The sequence below is a fragment of the Tupaia chinensis genome, unplaced genomic scaffold (genome assembly GCF_000334495.1).
Source record: "Tupaia chinensis unplaced genomic scaffold, TupChi_1.0 Scaffold000058_1, whole genome shotgun sequence".
NCBI lineage: Eukaryota > Metazoa > Chordata > Mammalia > Scandentia > Tupaiidae > Tupaia > Tupaia belangeri.
In genome coordinates, this window is record NW_006159516.1 from 69,699 (window position 1) to 86,790 (window position 17,092).

Consider the following 17,092-nt stretch of genomic DNA (forward strand, 5'->3'; position numbering starts at 1 on the left):
TCCCTAGGTGCAAAATGAAACCGCAACCACCAGTGAAGTAGACAGAAAAGAAGGCTTAATAGGAAAGAAAGGAAAGGAAAGAAAGGAAGTACACCCAAAACGCTTCTGGGCGGGCAGATTGGCAGGTGGGAACTGCGCTTGATACTGGTTAATTGTTACTTTTATTACTAGAGGTCATGAATATTCATTAGTAGGAGGTCCATTACACTACCTATGTTCTTCCTTTAAATTTGAATCCATACGTTTTCTCCTGCACCTACGCACCTTCCTCACAGGTAAAGTGAGGAACTTGATTACCTAATTGCATATGCCCAGTGCGAGTCAGGTTGCCCCAATTAGATTGCCCAATTAGTCTCTCGCCCTAATGACCAAAATGCTTGCTTGGGTCTTTTTGATAGGAGAAAAATCTATGAATTATTCCTGTATGCTTCCCTCAGGCCTCAAGGAAGGAAGATGGCAAATTACCTCGCCCTCCTGGCACTCAGGGCTAGGTGAGCCTTTCGCTTTTCTCTTAGGGCTGCCCTCTCATAGCTAACTACCTACCTACCACAAAACCACTTTGAATAGTCAAAAGAAAATGAGTGATAGTGAGTGAGTGAATCTTGAGTGGCAGGAGTGAATGGGTTCAGATAAAAATGAAATGAATTTCATCATAAGACTAAGAGCACATCTCCCTAACAGAGCAGAAGTAAGATAACATGCATGCATGTAAGAGATTTTCAGTCTGATAATGGTGAAACTTATTGCTCTGTGGTGTCAGTCATCTTCTGAGGATAAGATGAGATGTGGAAGAGTCAGAGATTTGATAAGAATGGTAAATGTACTACAAAATTAATTTCAGAGTATGAGAGAGTGCTGACCGGAAAAATATGAGATACCTAGTAATGCCAAAGCACTTTCACATTGGTGACAATGAATATATTCTGCAATAAATCTGGCCTGTTCTATAAGCACTTGGCTTCTCAAGGATTGAGAGAGAAACAGATCATTTTGTACAAGATTATAATTTTGATTAATGAGTGGAACCAAAAGAGATTAAGGAAGTTTACTGTATTGGCAGAAGTATTTTGATAGCATACCATAGCATCAATTTAGACATGGGAAAGGCAAAGAAAGATATAGACTGACAGATTAGAATAAAATAGAGTTGGAAACAGGACTGAAGATGGTAATGAAATCATAGCTTTTTTTATGTTGTAAGGAGATAAATGAGCAAGGTAACCAGGTGGCATTGTGTGTAAAGGAAATATTAATAGGATATTTTTAATATGAACCCTTTAGGGTGATGAGAAATAGTGTAGTGTTTTATATTATATTATGTTATATTATACTAAACAAGTTATGCTTTGTTAGACAAATGTAACCTTCACACAAACCTAATGACATTTTAAGATGAAACATTTAAAAGTTTAACATTTTTACAAAGACCACTCCCATGGAGTGGTTGGATGAGGCAGAGTGTAGCAAAGGTATTCTGATCTGGGAAGGCAGAGACTGAATGGCCAGGATTCAGAAGAATCATGTGCGTGGTCATTGATAGGTTAGAAAGTTGTGATTCATCATCATTGATGAGATAAGAAAATACCTGAGAATATATCAAACAAGTTAAACCTGAACTTTAGTAAAGGAGAGGTTTGAGGAGAATGATAGAAATACTATGATTCTGAGTCATCAAATACATGCTTATAAAGCAGACAAGTTTGGAAATTTGGGAGAAGGTCATTTTTTCTTTCTTCCTTTTTTTCTTTCTTCCTTTCTTTTTTTTTTTGTGTATGAGCTGAAGGGTGTGTGTGTTTTCCAGAGAGAGACAGAGGGAAAGGGAGAAAGCACCCTCCCACCCCCTGCCCAGTGGACTAGTGGTTAAGAAAGCCAGATCTCACATGGATGACCAGGATAGTCTAATCCCAGCCCCAGTGGTTTGGAAAACATGCCAGCATGTGAGTGTGTGCTCAAGATCCCAAAAGGAGGGAGAAACTGAGAAGCGATTGGTGTAGCCATTCCCCATTAGAGGAGCACTTTCTCCCTCTCACTGTCTCTCTATGGTAAACACACGTGTCCTCTGGCAAATAAAAAAAATGCAAGGAAGGTAGGAAACCCCCTAGTGGGATATAGTTACACCACAATCCCTCTCCTCTACTTCTCCATCCCCTCAGGATTTGGAGCATGCACGTACATGCCCTTGGCATTTCTCAAGCTGCACTTTAGCGGAGATAACAAACCATAGTAGATAATGTGGGCTCTATCTCCCTTTACCAGAGGCTATGGAACTGGCCTGGATAAGGTGGTTTCTTTGTTACTCATAAACTTGTGACTCAAAAGTCTTATAAATCAAACAATTATTTATTATATTTTACCACATTATACCATATCATGCTATAAATAAATGAAACGTAAACACTATGCAATGGGTTCTGATATCAACTACCACTAGGAAGTATTTAATTACAATTTAACTTGCAAAGCTACCAAAATAATTTCTATCCTGACAAATTTACGTATTTTCCTATATATCCTGTGGTACCTCCTGTTACCTGTGACCTTTGATACAATGTGCTATTCTGTCATTTTTCTTTTCCTGTAAGGCTTACACTTGACATAAGGATATTGTAATGAAATAGTTTTTAAATTTAATATTTTTCTTGAAATTGAAATATCTAAGATTTATGAACTATTCTAAGTATCAGAGACATGTCATAATAAAGCAACATTTCACATCCTGGTTGGTGGTTTGTAGGTGAAGCAAACTACAAATCAGCAGCTATGTCAGAATTTCCTTTGCAGTTTTTTACACTCTGATTAATACACTCTCATATGTCTGCTTTTTTATACTACCTAGAAATGTCTTAACTGGACATTTGTAAACCAGTAATCAACCATACAATCTTATTAATCAAGTGCAATAATTTTTCGCAGTTTCATACCTAGGGTTCTTTCTACAAAGCATTCACATTGATTCTTCAAGTCAGTGAGTATAATTGCTTTCACTTATTTTTTTTCTCTCAATAAGTAAAAAAAGTCTATCATTCTTGATAATTCTGTCTAAACTCAGAAAGTATTAAAGGACAGTGTGAGAAAATTGTTTCTGCAAAAAAAAAAATGGCGTGTCTTTGTTTTAGAAGCAATAGTGTAAGGTATAAATCCAGCTGTTTTATTTTTCTTTTGTCTTGGAATTTTCTTGTTCTATTTTTCCGAAAGTCTAATTTAATTCTCAAATTAATTTATTTAATGAGCCATCATGGTCTCACTATTTTGAAATCTTAGATCAATTGTGCATATATTATTTATCTTTTAAAAATTGCTATTTTTTCCAATTTTTTGGTATCAATTTGTAGATTAGCCAGATGCACATATGAATGCTGCCTCTTCTCCTTTCCTGTGAAATTCTATTTTGCTTATACGTATTTACTCATTTTAAATGTAAAATGATATGTAATTAATGCCATTGTATTTCTTGATTAGTGATAAAATAAGTCATTTAATATATTCATTAAATAATAAATGTTTTTACAATTTTATCAACAAAATGGCGTATCTACAGGTCAATCTAACTATTCATCTGAGTGTGACTAGAGAGTTATAATAATTTACTTATACTTTCCGTTAATTCGGTTATTGTCTGATGACTTACATTTAACATTTTGGCTTATCTGAAATTTATTTGTATACTGATGTAAAACTAGTGCTGTGAATCTGTGTAGTGCTTTAATTTTGAACCAGTTTTTCATCTGATTCTATCACTATGCCAATTCTGTTATATATTCATCACAACAATATCTACTTTAATTCCTTCCTGAGTGTAACACTAGTTTAAGTATTCTAAGTACTTAAATGCAGCAGTTTTATAATTCTATTATGCTCTTAATTACAATTTCTGCATATAGATATATAAATTGGCCAAATGCTTTCAAGAAATAGTTTTAGAAAATGTAAAAAATTTTAAAGTTTAAAGTTTATTTCAATTCTTTTCTAATTTCTGGAAATTTGTAAAATTTATAAATTTATAAAATTATAAAAAAATCATGGACATAGAAAATTTTCTATATATAAAGTGAAATGGTATTTGATATTTCTAAATATGCAGAATTTTATCTTTAAGCAACTCTTAACATATTCTTAAATTTTTAATAAAAAGAAGGCAATACAAAACTTTCAAAACTCTATCCACACATAATCCTGAAATCCAGAATAACAAAATCTATTGTTTTATATACATACTAAGAATACTTGTTATATTATACAATTAATATACACACCATATTTAACAATTCTTTTACTTATGGCAATTTCTGTTAGTAATTCTATTTTCCTTGAATATCTATTAAAAAAAATAAAACCCCACTGTGTGAGTAACTTTAAATATATCTTTAACATTTGGGTAAGATAAATTATTTTTAAAAGAAAATGAAAAATATGTATATTTTGTTTTCCTAAATATTGATAAATAATTTTTTACTTATAATAATTTATCAATTTTGAAATTATGTTTAAAATAGTGTTCTCATAAGTAAAAAAATCATTTCATTATTTTTATTTGCATTTATGTGTTTTAAAGGAATATTTTCTATTTGTATTGGATTTTGTGAATACTTGCTTATTTCCCTTGATCAAGTTGGGTAGGTCTTTGGTGTTTTATTAATTTAGATTATTTGCATATGTATGCTTCTGTGTGTGTGTGTGTGTGTGTGTGTGTGTACGTGTGTGTTAGCTAAATTCAATCTGGTTAAGAAGAACAAAGATGGTAAGATGACAGATGGGGATAGACATAGTTTATATTACCAATTTAGTATTTACCTAGAGAAGTGAGTTTTCTCCCTATTGATAACAGAATCCACATACATTTTAGTGATTACTTTTTATCCATCTGTCTTGAAATAAAGAAACTTATCTAATTGAAACTAATGTAGTTGTATTTTAACCATTCCACACAATATTGACTTTATTCATTATACAGAGAATGTTGAGGGATAAAAAAAAGTATACACTTGTTAATCCAAATCTTACAAAACAAATGCAAAGAAGAAAAGAAATGCTATCACCTTATTAAAGGAGGGTAAAATTACTCTCTCTAATAGAAATATTGCAAAGAAAGAAGTGAGATTTTTGACTTGCATTTCCTCCCTTTTTTATCCTTTTGATATTATATCTAAATACTTACTTACTTACATATCTTAATAAATGCATTATTCACTGCATTGGCAATGCAATGACTAACTTTCCCTCCAATTTTTGTTGCAGACACATCAAAGAGAAAAAGCAGAACATTATCAAAGTTGAACTGAAGAAATCTGAGTCTTTTCAGAAACACTACGCCTACAAAATATGGAAAAGAAGCCAGAGGTAACTAACACAGAACAGAATATTTCCAGATCTCAACAGAAGCAAAGACTGTCCAGGGCAGACAAGACCAATATCATATCACATGAAGATGAGATAAAGTACATGGAATTGAAATTTCAGAAATCTTCTCATCTCCAGCACAGAAAATCGTTTGTTAGGAAAAAAAGAAAAGGTACACTGCTATATTATTTTGTTAGTTAGGCATAGATTGTTTGGTTTAAAAGATTAGTTTCCCTCTCAAAATTCTCACAAAGTTGCCACATTACACTAATGATTTATATTCAGCCTCTTCCTTAACTATTTTATCATACCACCATGGAACACATTGTCTCTTAAATATCTATGTTCATTTCATCTAAAATATCACTGACCTCAATTCTATTAGTTGGGACAACTACTTGTATAGTGATTGCATAAACTGTTTCTTCTCACTATTTTAAAAATAGTTCTTGGTGGGACTGGCAGGTGGCATGGCAGTTAAGGATGCTGAACTCCCTTATGACTGACCGTGGTTCAAGTGCCGGACCAGACCTGGCAGCTTGCTTGCTCGCTCGCTCTCTCTCACTCTGTCCATGGTCAAATTAAAATAAATAAATAAATAATGTTAAATAAAAAATAAAAAGGATTAAAAATTTTAAAAATAGTTCTTGGTATTAGCTTCATGTCAATTTAGTCTGAACTTTTCCTATGGGCCTGCTCTTAACTTGTCATGGAACCTAAGATGAAGAAATAATAACCAATAGTGGCAAAAATTAACATAATTAATTGTGACATCAAGGTGATGATTAAAAGAAAATTTAAGAATATTTTATGGGTAAAACATTTAAAACCTCATGAATTAACTGGATATTGGGAGTAACAAAGTTTCAGTGTAAATGTTCTGGTAGTGTAGTCATCTTATCTGCCATCTAAAAGAATCGGCTATAATGATTAATCCAGTTAAAAATAGATGATTTCCTGCATCTAGAATGTCTCATGATAGCTCAGGGAAAAATGTCCATAATGAAATTGGAATTAAGAGGCTGAATTCCTACAGAGAAACTGGGGGAGTAGATAAGATTGCAGATGAAGATTATGTGGAATTAAACATCGGTCATAGAGAAAGGTAACATATAAGACTTGAACAGAGATATTCTAAGAATTTTACCTGATCAGAGAGAAGTAGAAAATAAAATATGAGGGGCCAAGAAAAGTGAAATTATCTCCTGGGATTTAGCAATCGCAATCCTTCAGTTCTGCAGGATATAATCTCACCCCCAAATCCACCTCTGTTTCTTTATTTGCTTTCTGAGTTTCAGTCTAACTATAATTTGAATTTCATAGATTCACTGAGTTTGTTCACATCTAAAGACATTATGGATGCTGCCTTTCTGGGTGAAAGACTCCAGTATTCTCAAGCTGAGAGAGAAACCACCATGGGGAATGGTCATACCACAATCTCTTCCCCTCCATCTCTCCCTCTTCTTAGGAATTAGGAGATGCACATAAGCATACACATCCAGGGGGTTTCTCAAGCCATCAAGTTCATGACTCAAACTACATAGTTGGCCATGTGCCATTAAGCTCCTTAACCACTATGCTAAAAGTTGGTCTCACTTTTTCAGAGAAGTATTTCTAGTCCTCTTATGTCTCTTTTAAGCCATCTGGCCCATTTTTTTAGAGACGCATTTCCAGTCATCTATTTCTGATAAACCATGATAAATATAATCATTTTTGATAAAATATATGACATTTATTTTTATTGTAATTTCTGATTTACATGTAATCACAATACATCTTTGCAGGGTACAGTATGTATTGTGGAGAGTTCTGAAAATTATTAAACTTTTTATGAAAAATTTTATAGAAATGTAAAGGGGCAAGAATAGGAAGATAATCTTAAAGAAGAAAAAGTTGGAGAACTTATACTACCAGATGCCAAGAGCTAGTTTAAAGCTATAGTAATTAAGTTTGTTTGGTTGGTTGGTTTTTAATTTTTTTATGTGTTTCTTATATACTTTTTCTTCTCCTTTTTTTCCCCCTTGATTCCCTCCCTCTCACTCTCTGCCACCCACCACCCTCCTGCACTGTCTCTGGTATCCACAGTTGTTCTCCATGCTTTTATACCACCCAATATTTCTATTTCTGTCATAGAGTTCAGACATTTGGTATATTAGTGGGAACATACAATGCCCTCTTTCATATTCTGCCTTGCTTTGCTTAGGGTACAATATGTTTTTTTAAGTATGTATACAGTGTGTAATACAATAAATTGAGGATATAAACATACTCTCCATTTTCAATATATAATATTACATCATGTTGTGCACATTCAAAATTCACTGTACTGGTTATTCTGGAAGCACATATTAAGTTTTCAATGATATTCTTTACTGTGAAATACAATTCTAAAGAAAAACAAAGTAATTAACAATCAGACAATAAAAAGTCTTATAAATTAATGAGGGATAGTTGAGACAGTCATGATTAACACTTGTTAAGTCAAGAGAGAAAATGCATAGAGGTATACAAAAATTTAACAATTCAAATAATCTTTAGCCCTTCTGAGAAACTAGAGATAGGAAATACAGATTGTAGTATGTACTTCTGTAATACAGTGGCTTTTGTCCATTATAATGATCATCACTCAGTTGATGCCCTTCAAAACTGTTGTTTTTGATCACTGAGTACTGGCTTCAAAGTACATTTCTGCTCAACAGATTGATAAAACTATAAATATTACATTCCACACTATTTAGTCTATGTATGTCTTAGTCAATGAAGTGTGTTTCTTGTAAGCAATGTATAGAAGATTCCTATTTTTAAATCCATTGAGCTAATCTGTGCCTTTTAGTTCATTTAATTTAATGATTAAATTCATTGACATTCGATATTATTATTGCTATTTATGGATTTATCCCTGTCATTTTGTTGCTCCTTTTTTTTCTAATTGTTTTATGTTCACTTAGTTATATTTATCTCCCTTTAGATTTCCCCTAAGAATTCTTTGAACAGGTGGTCTAATTTTAGTGAATCCTTTCACTTTTATCTGGGAATTATTTTATTTCTCCTTCACATTTGAAGGATAATTTTGCTGGGTACAGTACTTTTGGATGAAACTAATTTTCTTTCAGAGTTTTAAATATGTCTTTGCATTCTTTCCTTGCCTTCATTGTTTCAACTGAAAGGTCTTATCTTAGTCTGATGGGGTAAATTTTGTAAGTAACTTGTATTTTGCTTACTATTTTTAGAATATTGTCTGATTTTTTACCAATTTGGCTATAATATGCCTTGGAGAGGACTTCTTATGTTATATCTATTTGGTGTTCTTTTTATTTCCTAGATTTAGATGACTCTCTAAATATGGAAGTTTTCAGGTAATATAGCATGAAGGTATTTTCTATGCCTTTACTTACTTGTCTCTTTACCTTCTGGAATGCCTATTACATGGATATTTGGTCATTTCATCATGTCTTGGATTTCCCATATGTTGTCCTCATTTTTAACAGTTATCAGTTCTTCTTCTTCTTCTTTTTTTTTTTCGTTGCTGGAACCAAATTGAAGGTTTGATCGCAAGGTCAGAAATTCTTTCTTCTGCATGGTCTATCATGTTCTTTATCTCCAGAAGTTCTGTTTGATTCTTTTCAAGTTTTCTATTTCTTTATCGAGTTTCTCCTTCAAGTCATGGAAGGATTTTTCTCATCTCCTAGAATTAGTTGTTTGTTTTCTCTTGAATCTCATTGTGTTTTGGTATGATGAAAATTCTGAATTCTTTTTCTGACATTTCTTCAATCTCTTGTTTTATTGAAGAGGAGATATTATGTTTCTTTGTGGGAAGATATTTTCTAGTTTTCTATTTCTTGGGATTCAGATTTGAGTTTTAGTCATCTGGTGATACACTCACTTCTTTGTACTTCTTTGGAGTATGTTTCTGTAGTAGTGTGCTTGTTGAGGGATAGTTGAGACAGTCATGATTAACACTTGTTAAGTCAAGAGAGAAAATGCATAGAGGTATACAAAAATTTAACAATTCAAATAATCTTTAGCCCTTCTGAGAAACTAGAGATAGGAAATACAGATTGTAGTATGTACTTCTGTAATACAGTGGCTTTTGTCCATTATAATGATCATCATTCAGTTGATGCCCTTCAAAACTGTTGTTTTTGATCACTGAGTACTGGCTTCAAAGTACATTTCTGCTCAACAGATTGATAAAACTATAAATATTACATTCCACACTATTTAGTCTATGTATGTCTTAGTCAATGAAGTGTGTTTCTTGTAAGCAATGTATAGAAGATTCCTATTTTTAAATCCATTGAGCTAATCTGTGCCTTTTAGTTCATTTAATTTAATGATTAAATTCATTGACATTCGATATTATTATTGCTATTTATGGATTTATCCCTGTCATTTTGTTGCTCCTTTTTTTTCTAATTGTTTTATGTTCACTTAGTTATATTTATCTCCCTTTAGATTTCCCCTAAGAATTCTTTGAACAGGTGGTCTAATTTTAGTGAATCCTTTCACTTTTATCTGGGAATTATTTTATTTCTCCTTCACATTTGAAGGATAATTTTGCTGGGTACAGTACTTTTGGATGAAACTAATTTTCTTTCAGAGTTTTAAATATGTCTTTGCATTCTTTCCTTGCCTTCATTGTTTCAACTGAAAGGTCTTATCTTAGTCTGATGGGGTAAATTTTGTAAGTAACTTGTATTTTGCTTACTATTTTTAGAATATTGTCTGATTTTTTACCAATTTGGCTATAATATGCCTTGGAGAGGACTTCTTATGTTATATCTATTTGGTGTTCTTTTTATTTCCTAGATTTAGATGACTCTCTAAATATGGAAGTTTTCAGGTAATATAGCATGAAGGTATTTTCTATGCCTTTACTTACTTGTCTCTTTACCTTCTGGAATGCCTATTACATGGATATTTGGTCATTTCATCATGTCTTGGATTTCCCATATGTTGTCCTCATTTTTAACAGTTATCAGTTCTTCTTCTTCTTCTTTTTTTTTTTCGTTGCTGGAACCAAATTGAAGGTTTGATCGCAAGGTCAGAAATTCTTTCTTCTGCATGGTCTATCATGTTCTTTATCTCCAGAAGTTCTGTTTGATTCTTTTCAAGTTTTCTATTTCTTTATCGAGTTTCTCCTTCAAGTCATGGAAGGATTTTTCTCATCTCCTAGAATTAGTTGTTTGTTTTCTCTTGAATCTCATTGTGTTTTGGTATGATGAAAATTCTGAATTCTTTTTCTGACATTTCTTCAATCTCTTGTTTTATTGAAGAGGAGATATTATGTTTCTTTGTGGGAAGATATTTTCTAGTTTTCTATTTCTTGGGATTCAGATTTGAGTTTTAGTCATCTGGTGATACACTCACTTCTTTGTACTTCTTTGGAGTATGTTTCTGTAGTAGTGTGCTTGTGCACTTCCCTATGGTGTGAGTTAGCTCTGTGACAGTCTTTTCTACAGTGAGTGGGAATGTAGAATCCACAGCGAAAGGTTTTGCTTCAGATTTTTAGAGGGGGTTTTCTCTCCTTTTACTACTTGGCAGATTGTAGAGAGAGAATTTCTTCAAACCCTCTGCCTTCAGGAATTTGGTTGCTGTATACCCAAACCTCTCTGTTCCCAATGTGGCTGGAGGCTGAGCTGGCAGGTAGAATGTAAGGGAGTCTTTAGTGATCAGCTCAGGTCAGACTACCTTTTGCTTCCCTTTTATTCCTGACTGGGTAAGGGTAAGGGAGGTGTTAGTACAACACAGGTGAAGCAGCAATGCCTACCTTCTAATTCTGGGACTGCAAGAACCAGATGATGGATCTTGAAGGACAGAGCATTTCCTTGTCCTCCATCCCAAGCCAGCCTGCAATAGAAGAGGTGGGGCTTCTCCAGCCTTCCAGGACCACCACTTGGTTCCTCCAGTCCCAGAGAAAGGAGGAGAAGCAGGGAAGCAAAGGCTGCCTGGCCTGAGGTGATCATAATTTGTGTTTTATCTCAACATAAAAAAAGTATTTTCTCATTTACTAATATATTAATGAAATGATGAATAAATGAATATTAAAGTTCACATGGAATTTAGACATCAACATTTTATTTTCAAGGCATATTTTTATTTGCATGATAATTTTATCTTCTCTGATATACTTAGTTTTTCAATTTACTTGCAGAGAATACATTTTCTAGCTGTCTATAGAGTTAAGAAGTTTTAGAACACTAGATAAAGTATGCTCTAAGATCCTGGTAAAGATGGTTTTGGTGATATACTTGTCCTTCAACTTGGAAATAGAAGATGAGAGATCAAAAAGAAGCAAATATTGAGGAGGGAGATTTTAGGAGCAAAGAATTAGAGTTCTCAATGTGGCGAGGTAAGAGTTGAATTCAGGTAAGAATTAGAAAATGGGAAGGTTGCCTGAAGGCTCTCTGAAAGTGAGATATATAGTCTTCAATCTTTTATTTTCTGACTTCCGGGGGAAGAAAAAATTCAGTCATTGCTTTCATTTCCTTCCTTGTTAGACCCCAGAACTATAACATGGCAAGTGATAACTGGCAGCCTGGGAGTCTTCTGTATAATCTTGATAACAACAGTGGGTGTCTTGCTCGCAAATTGTAAGTAACTAAGAAACTAATTTGTTCTTATTACAACCAGTACATCAGCTATATCATGTATATATATTCAGTATATTCAAGATATTCTATCCAGACTGGATTTCACATTGTTAATAATTGTATCCTAAATAGTACTGATTACTGTCAAACTTTTTGTTACAGTATTCTCCAGCCAAGAAGAGCCAAGTAGAAATATCTCATATATCCCCATTCTATCCACTGAAATTAAAGGTGAGTATTGAGTCTGTTCAGTCCTCTTCTAATACTTTTGATTTGGAGCTAAAAATCTTATCTCCCCCAAACCCACAAAACTTCACTGAATCAATAGTAGAAAAATACAGTTTTATCATATGCCCAAATCTTTTTTATTAATTTTTTAATTATTATTCATATGTTAAATCACTATACATCATTCAGATTGTGAAGAGACTTTATCCAGTATTATATACACCACAGATCAGCCCAGTTGAGACTATTATACACATCCTTGTCAACAGATAAAAAGCCTTATCTGTGTCCCATGAGAGTCTTACCCCTTTGTTTTTCCCCAAAATTTCCTTTCCTACACTCTTCCCCTCCTACACTCTCTTTCCACTTTGTCTCTAGTATCCATTACAATTTTTAATGCTTTTTATGGAGACTGAAAGACTGGAGAACATATGTCCAAATCTTTATCAGAGAAATATACAGGTAAGATAAGAAAAATGACACAGAGGAATATGAAAAGAAGCAAAGTACTGAAAGTATAAGTTATTTGTGATTTTCATTATTATTGGGAGAAAAATTAGATTTAAACATATTAAATACCAAATCTGATCAATTCAAAATTCTGGTGGTTTTCTTTTTTTTTTCTATTCATCTAACTTGGAAAATAAAAATCAATCAAATAGGAATTCATCAAGAAGAAATGTAAATTAAAATCCCAATGAGGTACCACTACGCACCCACTGAAATGGTTGAAGTTTGAAAAGATTGACTGTACCAAGTATGGTCAGGATATGAAGAAGCAGATATAGCACACTTACCTATCAATTCACTCTTAGACATTCAAATAAGAGGAATAAAACATATCTTCACAAAAGATTCATGCAAAAATGTTTATAAACACATTACTCATAACAACTCAAAGAATGTAAAATATCAAAATGTCTATTACCAGATGAGTGATTGATTAATCATTTGGAGTAATATAATGGAATTCTACTTAGCAATAAAATGGAATGAGATAATTATGCATGACATGAATAATTCTGGAAAATATGCTGAGTAAAACAGCAGTAGAAAACAGTTCATATTGGAACACTGTGTTTGTATGAGTGATTTAACAAGATAATAATCTAGATAATGTTTGCCTCAGATCAGGAGGCAGCATTAGATAGAAGGAGGATGAGTGAACTTTTGGATTGATGGAGAAGTCACAGAGCCATATTTATTCATCAAAACTCATCAGACTGTGTATTTCAAATTGGTGACTTTTGTAATACATAAATTACATATCAAGAAAAGTGATTTAAAACTGAGAAGAAGGGGCCAGCAGGTGTCATAGTGGTTGAGGGTTTGGACTCCCACATGGCTGACTGAGGTTTGAGTCCCAGACTCGGTGGCTTGAAACTCAAGCTAGTAACGTGTACATGCATGCCTAAAATTCTGAGAGGAGAATGGAAGAGAAGGATTATGGCATGAACATCGCCTCTGGAGGGTGACTTTCTGTCTCTCTCTCTCTCTCTCTCTCTCTCATCTCCAGCAAGTGCATGTGTGCCCTACAGCAAAAATATCTCTAAAATAAATAAATAAATAATTTTTTAATTAATAAATAAAATAGCTAAGAAAAATATAATTACAAACAATGATTTCCTGCCCCTTTCTTCTTTCTTTGTCTTACTCCCCAGAGGTCATTGCTCTTAACTCATCAAGTTTATTTCTTGCTACCTCTACATTTCAAAATAATAGCGCTAAAACTGCTATTTCTTGAGTTATTCATATTTGATCATGTAAATTGTTTTCTTATCATGATTCATAAGAACACAAAGCCATAGTTCTCTTTTTTCCTTTCCCACTTTGTTCTCAACATGCAATGTGATCACATGAGGACTTTCCTCCCAAATCCATATGTCTCTAACTCACCTGTGGATTAACCTTACCAGTTACTGATGATTCTTTTTGTCATTTTTCTGTGTTATCTACCCCACAGAGATTCCAGCTTACCTTTCTTATGGATTCAGTGTGCTACTTTTTTTTCTTTTTTCTTTCCGAAGACAAAACTTAAAAGACTCCCAGATTCATTTGAGTTTTGAATATCATTTAAATATTCTCCATTTTGCTGTCCTACTTAATTAATATTAAGAATTTATAGTTAAGTAATATATTTCCTAAAACATTATATCATGGTTTTATTTTTTTGCTGTTAGTGTATTGACCTGTTATCATACTTGACCAGTCATCCTTTGTGATATATTTTTTTTTTGAGAGGTTTTCGCTATAGGGCGCGTGCGCTCGCCAGACAGACAGACAGAGACAGAGAGACAGAAAGCGAGAAATCACCCCCCCAAGAGAGGATGGTCACGCCGCAATCCCTTCTCCTCCATTATCCTCTCGGGATCTTGGGCACGTACGAATACGCGCCCGTCGTGAGTTTTAAGCCACCGGGTCTGGGATGCGCACCGCAGTCAACTACGTGGGAGTCCAGCGACATAGCCATTATGCTAACTGCTGGTCCCCATCCTTTGTGATATTTCTAAATGACTTCAAATTTTGTTTCTTTATTTTTTATTTCTAGTGTTCTGAAATTTCAAAACAATGTATTTTTCTATAGATTTGTTATTTACTTGTTTATATTTTTAGATCACTAGACACTTTTAATCTGTAGTTTTACCACTTTATTATTCTGGTTTTTATTGATGTGGTAATAGTAATTTTTAACTAATTATAGTCATAGGTATTTTTCAGATACCATGCAATTTCCTTTTATTGTGGTTTTCCTTTTTTATTCTCAGACTGGTGACTGGAGAAGTACTCACAGGCATATTTATTCATCAAAACTCATCAAACTGTATATTTTAAATTGTTGAATATTATAATGCATAAATTATACATCAAGAAAGGTGATTTAAAATAGCTAAAAGGGAGTCAGCAGGTGGCATAGAGGTTGAGGTGCTGGACTCACAAAGCCTGACTACAGTTCAAGTCCCAGACCCAGTAGCTTGAAACTCACACTAGGCACCTGAGGGTTAATACCCAAAATCCCAAGAAGAGAATGGAAGAAAAGGCATTATGGCATGGCCATCTCCCCTGGGGGAGCTGACTTTTTAATAAAATCTCAAAAAAAGAGATTTTTGTTTGTTTCATATGTTCTTATCTTCCTCTTGTGCCTTCCACATTTTTGTTACTGCTCTATGTTGCATTTTTTTGGACATTATTTTTAACCCTTTTATATGTCAACTATCTTAGTTTAATTTTCCAAGAGATATTTTCTGTTCTATAATTTTTATTACAGGGTATTATCATCCATTAAATGATCAAATAACACATATTACAGATAATTTTACCTCATAATTAGGTTCTAGATTTTAATTTATCCTTTTCACTATTTTTATTTGATATTAATCTACTTTTAATTTTTTAGTTTTGTTTTCTATGTTAGAAACTTATATCAAATTGGGGCCAGCTGGTGGCATGGGGTTATAGAGATGATACTTCCATGACCTGAGTGTATTACCATCTAATTATTTTATTACTTACATGCCTTTTAAATATGTAAATTGAGGAATAATGAAATTAAAGATGTACTAAAAACTGATATGAAAAATATCTGTAGACTTTTAGAAGAGTATAAGTAACAAACCTGGTCTTTGCTTCAATATATATTTTAAATTATTTATTTTAATTTTATTTATTGTTATTATATTTTAATCTGCTATAGTGCACATGCACTCACCAGAAAGAGACTGGTAGAGAGAGAGAGAGAGAGAGAGAATGTGTGAAAGCAAGCTGCCAGGTCCAGGATTCAAACCATAGTCAGCCATGTGGGAGTCCTGCATTCTAACCACCATGCCACCTGCTGGCCCTTTGTTTCAGTATTTAAGGAAGAGCTTGAAGCAAGGAATAAAATTATGAAGCTTTATTTCAGAGAGAAACATTTAGGCCATTGAAGGGGAACATGAAATTTGAAATAACAAACAAAATGACTTTTTTTTAAACTTTGTCTACGGTCATATGTACTTGTCACAGAGAGTCAGAGGAGAAAAGAAAGAAAACACCCACCTCCTGGTATAGTCATGCAGTAATCCCTTCTCCTTTATTTCTCCCTCTTTTGCAGATGTTGGACACACACACAGCCACCTAGAATGTTTTTCAAGCCACACAATTTGTGACTCCGCAGTTGGTCACATGGGAGCCAGTCACCTTAACTACTAGGCCATCGGCTGCCCCAAACATAATGTCTTGTGTCTCTGGTTATTATTTCATGATGAACAGCAAAAAGCAAATTGCTTAGCAAGTGCACTTGTTAAGCACAAGTTGCTTAAAAGAGGCTTGTTAAGGAAGTTATGTATTTTAGTAAGCTAAGTGAGAGAGGAAAGAAAAAGGAAAATAACAACTTATAGAATGAGGGTAGGGGACAAAGAATATGAATGAAAATAAATCACAAAATTCAAATATAATTGAATATAAGAAAAGATGCTCAATTTCACTGGCAACTCTCATTTCAAATCTACCAGATTGGTATGGATTTTTTTAAATATAGGATTTTTAAATATTAGAAAACTGATATTAAAGACAAATATGCACACACTTGGTGAAATTATGATGAATAAAATCAAACATCTTACTTCTTTGGAAGTTATTCTTTTCTCTCTTTATTATTTATCTGAAGATTCTAGCAAACATGTGCTATGATGTATGTTATATCACTCATTAAAATGGTAAAAAAAAATGGTAAAATTTAAATAAATTAACCATAAATTCAGGAACTTAATTTATTTATATATATAATATCTTAAATATGAATATTATTAAGATTGATCTACATTCTTTAAAATGTATATTACCTGAAAAAATAATGTAGAGTAAAAAAGTTGATATTATTCATGAAATTAGCACAAATGTAAAATAATATCATTTATTTTGTGGTATATATGTACCAATATTAAAATAACTTTTAGGGA

The 17,092-nt window shown here is 33.0% G+C and overlaps 1 protein-coding gene across 2 annotated transcripts in view; it reads left to right on the plus strand.

The window, feature by feature from the left end:
- The first annotated feature begins 2,819 nt into the window (after window positions 1-2,819).
- LOC102493719 (killer cell lectin-like receptor subfamily I member 1) overlaps window positions 2,820-17,092 on the plus strand; it is a 16,595-nt gene continuing 2,322 nt past the window's right edge. The window contains exons 1-4 of one of the 2 annotated variants that reach the window (XM_027776600.1): window positions 2,820-2,965; window positions 5,236-5,509; window positions 11,838-11,930; window positions 12,093-12,161. In XM_027776600.1, coding sequence (XP_027632401.1) covers window positions 5,320-5,509; window positions 11,838-11,930; window positions 12,093-12,161 — 352 coding nt within the window. In that variant the 5' untranslated portion in view covers window positions 2,820-2,965; window positions 5,236-5,319. The remainder of the gene's footprint in view (window positions 2,966-5,235; window positions 5,510-11,837; window positions 11,931-12,092; window positions 12,162-17,092) is intronic. The other variant, XM_027776602.1, reaches the window with a different exon arrangement.